At 49.5% G+C, this 7,099-nt stretch overlaps 2 protein-coding genes across 2 annotated transcripts in view; both read left to right on the forward strand.

The window, feature by feature from the left end:
• tg (thyroglobulin) overlaps positions 1–3,960 on the forward strand; it is a 19,826-nt gene extending 15,866 nt beyond the window's left edge. The window contains exons 32-45 of the mRNA XM_005744197.1: positions 53–199; positions 341–406; positions 510–644; positions 724–1,114; positions 1,294–1,381; positions 1,468–1,618; positions 1,698–1,891; positions 2,038–2,193; positions 2,270–2,407; positions 2,490–2,677; positions 2,763–2,867; positions 3,092–3,232; positions 3,303–3,484; positions 3,734–3,960. Of these exons, the coding sequence (XP_005744254.1) occupies positions 53–199; positions 341–406; positions 510–644; positions 724–1,114; positions 1,294–1,381; positions 1,468–1,618; positions 1,698–1,891; positions 2,038–2,193; positions 2,270–2,407; positions 2,490–2,677; positions 2,763–2,867; positions 3,092–3,232; positions 3,303–3,484; positions 3,734–3,834 (2,183 nt within the window). The 3' untranslated portion in view covers positions 3,835–3,960. The remainder of the gene's footprint in view (positions 1–52; positions 200–340; positions 407–509; positions 645–723; positions 1,115–1,293; positions 1,382–1,467; positions 1,619–1,697; positions 1,892–2,037; positions 2,194–2,269; positions 2,408–2,489; positions 2,678–2,762; positions 2,868–3,091; positions 3,233–3,302; positions 3,485–3,733) is intronic.
• A 1,889-nt stretch (positions 3,961–5,849) lies between these two features.
• The window catches only part of LOC106456364 (integumentary mucin C.1), an 8,911-nt gene continuing 7,661 nt past the window's right edge, over positions 5,850–7,099 (forward strand). Inside the window, exon 1 of the mRNA XM_013913602.1 lies at positions 5,850–5,905. Within this exon, the coding sequence (XP_013769056.1) occupies positions 5,850–5,905 (56 nt within the window). The remainder of the gene's footprint in view (positions 5,906–7,099) is intronic.

The raw sequence follows: 7,099 nt of genomic DNA on the forward strand, positions 1-7,099 counted from the left end.
GTGTGTGTGTGTGTGTGTGTGTGTGTGTGTGTGTGTGTGTGTGCGTGTGCAGGAGCCTCTGATGTGGTGTGTTTAGCTCTGATTAGTCTCGGGGTTCAGACCTGCAGCGAAGACGACGTGACGACCTGGAGGACTCAGGACTGCAGACCATCAGCAGTGAAGACCACACCGGACCCCTTTGGCTGGTACCAGAAACCCGGTACTGAAAACACACACACACACACACACACACACACACACACACACACACACTTTAAGGCAGCAGGCCTTCAGTTTATCTGAACATGAGGCTGAAGGAGGCGAAGCTCTGTGTGAATAAAGGCTGTGTTCTGCTTTGCAGTGAATCAGTGGAGTCCGTCTCCTGCTCTCTGTCCTCCGTTCAGCCTGCCACCGACCAAAACCAACAGTAAGACTCCACCCACATGCAGATACTCGCAGTAATACTGTCAAAAGTACTTAAAGTACTGCCATTACTTCTTTTATCGCTCACCCCTGAGTATTTTTCACAGTTTCGCTGGACGACTGGAGTCTCCTCGCCAACTCTTCAGTCCTCGTCGACCCGTCTCTCTCTACCTATGATGTCATCCACGTGAGCCGTGATGTCGCCGATGACAGAGATATGACCAGGAACTGGTGTCTCCATGGTAACCATATGTGGGGGTTTTTAACTACTCTTTGGTGTACCTCACTGTCAGATCCTGACTCTGCTCTGCTTCCCATCAGCCTGCCAGGAGGCGGAGTCTTGTGCAGCTGTGTCACTCAGTGAGGTGGAGTCCGCCACGCGCTGCGTTCTGTACCCTGACACGACAGTCTGTGGCCTAAGCTCCGCCCTTGAATCCCCCGCCTCGTCTTCCTGTCGACTGGTCGTGAGAGAGCCCGCCCCCCAGGTGTACCTGAGACGCGGTGTTTTCTCAGAGCTGTCACAGACGTCCGTTTCTATCCCGGGCCAGGGGGTGCTGCAAGGCGTCGCCGTGGAAACAGCACTGGCATCAGACAGGAGGACAGTCGTTCAGTTCCTCGGAGTCCCGTACGCTCGTCCTCCAATAGGATCGCTCCGCTTTGAAGCAGCTCAGCCGGCTGAGTGGATGGGAACCTGGGACGCCACCAAACCACGGTAACTACCCGTGTGACCACAAACGCCTGTCCTACAGCACGTGGTCACCCAAGGCACCCACAACCAGGATATAGTGAAAAACAGCGGCCTCACCTGTACAGGAAGTGGCATTGTCCATCGGCAGATTCCATATATGAATTAACCCGATCAATGATCATCTTTATCTCTTCACCCGTCAGCCCCAGCTGCATCCAGCCTGGTGACGCAGCCTCTGCAGCCTCCAGTGAGGACTGTCTCTACCTCAACATCTTCACTCCGGCTGACCTGGTGAAAACTCAACGCACTCGTTATTTCATTTATTCACATTTTATTTTCTTTGATCACATTTTTTCTGTTGTTTGCTGTTAAACCAGAGGGGGCGTGTTCCAGTCCTGGTTTTCTTCTTCAACCCTTCAGCCAATGAGAACCCAGGACTGTTGGATGGCTCCATCCTCGCTGCTATGGGTAATATCGTCGTGGTAACAGCGAGTTACCGGACGGCGGCGCTGGGATTCCTGAGCACAGGTGACTTAAAAACAAAGAAAGAGAGAAAAACGTACTCGCTAAATGACTCACCTGGCCTCCTGTCCACCCCTTTCTCCAGGTGAGTCTGGTCTCCATGGTAACTACGGCCTCTCGGACCAGGAGGCAGCGCTGCGCTGGGTCAAAGACCACATCTCGCTGATGGGCGGAGACAACAGCAGAGTGACGGTGGGGGCGGAGCGTGGTGGTGCTGACATCACCAGCCTTCACCTCCTGTCTTCGTCTCGTCCTCTGTTCCAGAGGATGATGCTGATGGTGAGACCTCGAGTCGTCCTTCCTTCCTCCAGACAGCAGGCGGAGACTAACAGTTGTTTTATCAGCAGTGGAGCAGATGCTCCGAAGAGGAACGATGACCACGAGCCAACCTCAAAGTTCTTCATCGCTTTTATCTCCTCCTGCAGGGCGGGTCAGCGTTTTCTCCATCACTGGTTCAGACTCCGTCCACCTCCAGACGTCAGGCCCTCGATCTGGCCAAGGAGCTCGGCTGTGTGACCTCTGACCTCGCGGCCTGCCTCAGAGCGTCATCTGTCCACACGCTCAACGCCGCTCAGACAAAGGTAGACGTCCCGGACGGTTTGCGCTGGTGCAAGTCCTCATGTCACGTGTCTCACCTGCGCTGTGTTCGCCCCGCAGCTGTTGGCGGTCAGCGGGCCGTTTCAGTCCTGGTCTCCGGTCCGTCAGTCCGTCTCTCGGTCGTCCTTCCACAGAGTGGACCTGCTGCTGGGAACATCAGAGCACGATGGTCTGATCAGCCGTGCTCGCAAGATAAAGGTCAGAGGTCACGCTTAAACTACCTGTAAATCTACTCAAGAGGTTCAGTTTAAGAAAGTAACGGCAGCATAATTTTCATCAGGACTTTGAGTCTCTGCAGGGCAGAGCTGACAGCAAGACGGCGTTTTACGAGGCTCTGAGCCGCTCGCTGGGCGGAGCCACGGGAAATGAGCTGCTGAAGGAGGCGGCGGCGTGGTTCTACTCGCTGGATCACAGTCCCTCAGCTGCTGGATACAACCTGTTCTCCAGAGCGCTCAACAACGCCACCAGGTCAGAACCGACACGCACACACACACACACACACACACACTGTTGTCGTGTTTCTGGTGAACGCTTTCATGTGTTTGCTTTGCAGAGACCTGTTCATCATCTGTCCCACGCTCCAGATGGCGAGGCACTGGGCGGAGAACAGAGCTAACGTCTTCCTGTACCACCAACCCACCTCCAGCGCTCACGACAGGTGCGCATTTCTACCTCAGCGCTAAACATCAATGTTCATCCGTCGCCTCTAACACAGAACATACTTGAAAGGAGGGCGGAGTTGTACAGATAAACCCTGGATGTCACTTCCTGGACCATCCGTTCCTCACAGCAGACCTCACCCAGCGTTATGATGGTGACCTACACTGTGTCTGCATCAGAGGGGCTGTTGGGTGTAAAAGGCTCTCCTGTGTGTGTCTGCAGGGCCGACGTGTACCTTCCTCTGGATGTTCAGCTCGCCTTCGGGACACCTCATCATCCAATGAGCTCTCAGCGCTTCGCCTCCTCTGATCGGCGCCTCTCTCTTGCCATGATGACCTACGTCTCCAGCTTCATACGGAGCGGGTGAGGCTAACGCTCGAACCTCCGAGTCCTGCGTCTGGAGCCGATTTATTCATTTTTTTTTTGCTCTCAGGAACCCAAACCCATCCCGATCGTGGGCGGAGTCAGTTCTGCCCCGCTGGCAGCCAGTGCTGTCCTCAGAGGCTCCGCCCACCTACCTGGAGCTAAGCACTAACCTCCATCATCAGCGGGGTTTGAGTCAGAGCTCCTGCTCCTTCTGGACCCAACTGGCACCCAAACTGACGAGTCTGACAGGTGACAGAGATTTCTACTGGTTTCTACTGGTTTCACCTGTGCCCTCAGTTTGCTCCTCTGCTGTCTCACCTGAGGTCCTTTCTCCTCGTTCAGCGCTGTTCGATTCAAATCTTCCTGTTTCCTGTTAAATCTACTTTTCTTCACCTTTACAGAGTTTATCGGATTATCATTGTAAACTTTGACTCACAGCTCAGAGCAGAGAGTAAGGGAAACCATCTTTCTGACTTTTCTTTTTCCTTTGGTTTCCAGGTGCATCGGGGGCGGAGCCTGTTCAGCCTGCACTGACCCCTGAACCCCCAGTGGCTGCTCCATCCAGCCAATCCCAGACTGAGAAAGATGCCTACAGCTAAACTAATGACATCATCACCCACTTAGGGGACTTCACAGTTTCATCTCCCATAATTCACTTTGATTCAGATGGTTGCTGTTGATCAGTTTTGCTCATAATCATTAATAAAAAGCATCTCAAACTCTCAGCTGTGCTTCTCGTTTGATCAGGGTTCAGTGTTGAGTTGAGTCATCCAGCTTTGTTCAGGTTTGTTAACTCAGGCTTTCTGCCTCCGGTAAAAAGGGGCTTGCATGGCTAAAGTAGCATGAAAGTCCAATCATGTGTCAGACATCTGTGGAACGGGTGCCAGAGATTAATGCAGAAAAGCCCATAATTAAGTCATTTATCCCCTGCAGATATTAGCATATGTTTATGTTCTAGCATATTTGAGCACATCATAACTCATTCGTCTGCTTCGTTGCGCACCCCTGTGAGGCCAATGACTTCCTGTGTAAGACGAGTGTGTGCTGTGGTTACCTGTGGTTAATCAGCCAATCACAGTCAGCTGCTCTGCAGCTCCACCCTGTTCACCTCACCTGAATCAGGCAGCAACATGAGACATGGACACTTAGTGCAGCTTTGTTTCAAAGAACAAAGATTTTGTGACTGCGTCACAATTTTCAGGCAGTATGTCAAAAAGGGAACGACCTGCATTCTTTCTCACAGCCAGCAGGGGGCGACTCCTCTGGTTGTTTAAAGATGTTTGTGAATCTGTGAAAACGACTGCATTTCTCACCAACCTTTGACCTCAGTTGACGCTTTCCTGATGTCTTTACGCCCTCAGTGTTACTAAAACTGCATGAATGTTATTTTGCACCTCGTTGTCTCGTTTGGAGTGAAGCTGCGCGCGTGATGATGCATGTAGACATTTTAAGACTTCACTGTGGGGTTTCACAAATTAAATCCTGACTTGATGGTGGCCACAGCCATCTTTAATATACAGTCTACAGTTACATCAGCTTTCAGTTTGTACTGATTTAGTTTAATACTGTAATACTAGTTACAGTATTAAACTAGTAGTTACAGATACAGAAGCAAGTCTAAAGAGGAACACGGGCGCACTGCACCACATTTACCTCAAAGCTTTAGTAACTTTATTTTTCATGAGACTTATTGGTTAGTCTCATGAAAAAAAGCACGGCACAGACCTCAGCTCGCTCACACACACACACACACACACGATTCATCGATGGACTCACAGGTAGCTGAAGCATTAATGTCCACTCGTTTTTCTTACGGTGGAAAAATGGAAACACGTTTGAATGTCAACATTTCTTCTGAGTTATTGTTCGAAGCACTGAAATGTTGTCTTCCACCTTAAGCTTGAAAAGTGAAGTGAAATTGCTCCTTGACTAAAAAAACAAACACGTCCTCATAAATGTACCAGTTTTGTGCGATGCATCAATCGCAGCTACACACAAAACAGCAACAATGTTCCAACATTTGTTAACTTCAGTGAAACCGGAAAATGTCCTTTATTGTACAGTTTGTGACGTATAAATGCAAACAGACGACTCGGCTGCTCTTCGTCCAGCTAACCTCCCGTCTGTGAGGGGAACACCCCGCTCAGTGCGGCCACGCATGCCCGAAGCATCGACTCAGCCAGCCGGTGAAACCTGGCAACCTTCAGTCTGTGTCGAGCGACAGTTTCTCCTAAACCGACTGTTTTAATCAGAAGGTAAAAATTCATAGAAAATAAACAAAGATGAGTTGAAAGATAAACTGAAGAGTTTTTCCACATGCTTTGACACAAATCTGAAAAACTGTGGCACAAACACACTTCTGTACAGTCTACACTTAACGGGCTGCTGACGCTGGTGAGTGTGCGATTATTTCCATATTGATCTACGATGTTATGGATCCATCCCTAAAGCTGCAGCGCTCCGTGTCGGCACACTCGGATCAGAGATTCCTCGTTGGGTTTGTTTTTATCTCTCGGGTTTAAACAGCTGCACAAACAGACAAATAAGAATGAAACAGGAAACTGAGCTGTGACCACAGAGTGGAGCTCTGCTGTTGCTGAAACCCAAAGGCATGATGGGAGGCGGAGGAACGCAGCCCCTCCCCCCTCTCTCTCCCCCACCTGTGTGCAGGTGAGGCGGGTGTATAAAGGAGTCTTTCTCTGGATGGAAACAGACTCCGGCGGCCGCTCACACTGAGATCTTTGTCACAAACTTTCGGATTTCCTGCAGAAAGATGGAGAAACTGCTCGCGCTCTGCTTGGCTCTCAGCCTCACCGCCTCAGGTTGGAAAACTACACCTAAACTACACCTTTTTAGATCTTCTGTTTTACTCTTTTCTGTTCCGTCTCAGACTCGAAACAAAATAGAAATCGAGCATCAGAGGAACACAAACATGTTAAACAATGGAAACTAAAGCTGTCGAAGATATAAAAGAGAAAGAATAGTCCTTTAGTGTAGCGACGGTCTGCAGCTGAGCTCACTCGGTCTGATTGTTTCCATCATTTATTAACCTGCTGATTGATAAACTGTCCAGAAATAGTTACATTCAGATTTCTAAGGTTTTCTTTTGTGTGTGAGTCTCAGCCTCGAACCCTGAGATTCGCCTTGCTCATGTTTCAGTGCAGCACAGATCGCCTTTCTATGGTCTGTTGTCTTCATCATTTACTTCATCGTTAGTATTTTAACCTCAAAAATCAGCAAACCTCAGCATGTGAGAGATGCATCAGATATTTTGGGAGGCTTCACGTGTGGTGGTGAAGCCTCGTCAGGAGGAAAGATGCTACAGACTCGATCTCTGTTTTATTTGGTGTTTAACAGCTGTTAGTGTGAAAGAAGTGATCTGACGGAAGCAACACGGGATGTTATTTTGCAACAGTCGGTGAGACAGATAGTTTTCGCTTTACCTTGTGGGAAGATCTATCTAAAACTTCTAAAGTTCATCATCCTCCATGATCACGTTTTCCCTATAATTGCAGCATGATTTCATGTTGTTTTATTCATTAAAACTAGTGACTGTTTACTGAGCTCACAGGTGAGGTGAGCAGAGTGAAATGAAGGCAGTGGAGTAGCATACACGGCACTTTGCAGCCTCATTAAACTCCCACATCGATACCTTTGATTCCTGCCGCGGTCACAGCCATCATAAGATTGACTGAGTTTATTTAAAACTGTTCTTGTTCCATTAGTGGCCTCTGGAACAGACTCAACCAACACAACACCAACCCTCAGCACCTCTTCTAACAACGCAACAACTTCTGCTGGACTCAACACCACCAGTACATCTGTTCCCAGCGCCACCAACACCACCAGTACATCTGTTCCCAG

The sequence above is a fragment of the Pundamilia nyererei genome, unplaced genomic scaffold, assembly GCF_000239375.1.
Source record: "Pundamilia nyererei isolate P.nyererei 1_Seehausen unplaced genomic scaffold, PunNye1.0 scaffold00139, whole genome shotgun sequence".
NCBI lineage: Eukaryota > Metazoa > Chordata > Actinopteri > Cichliformes > Cichlidae > Pundamilia > Pundamilia nyererei.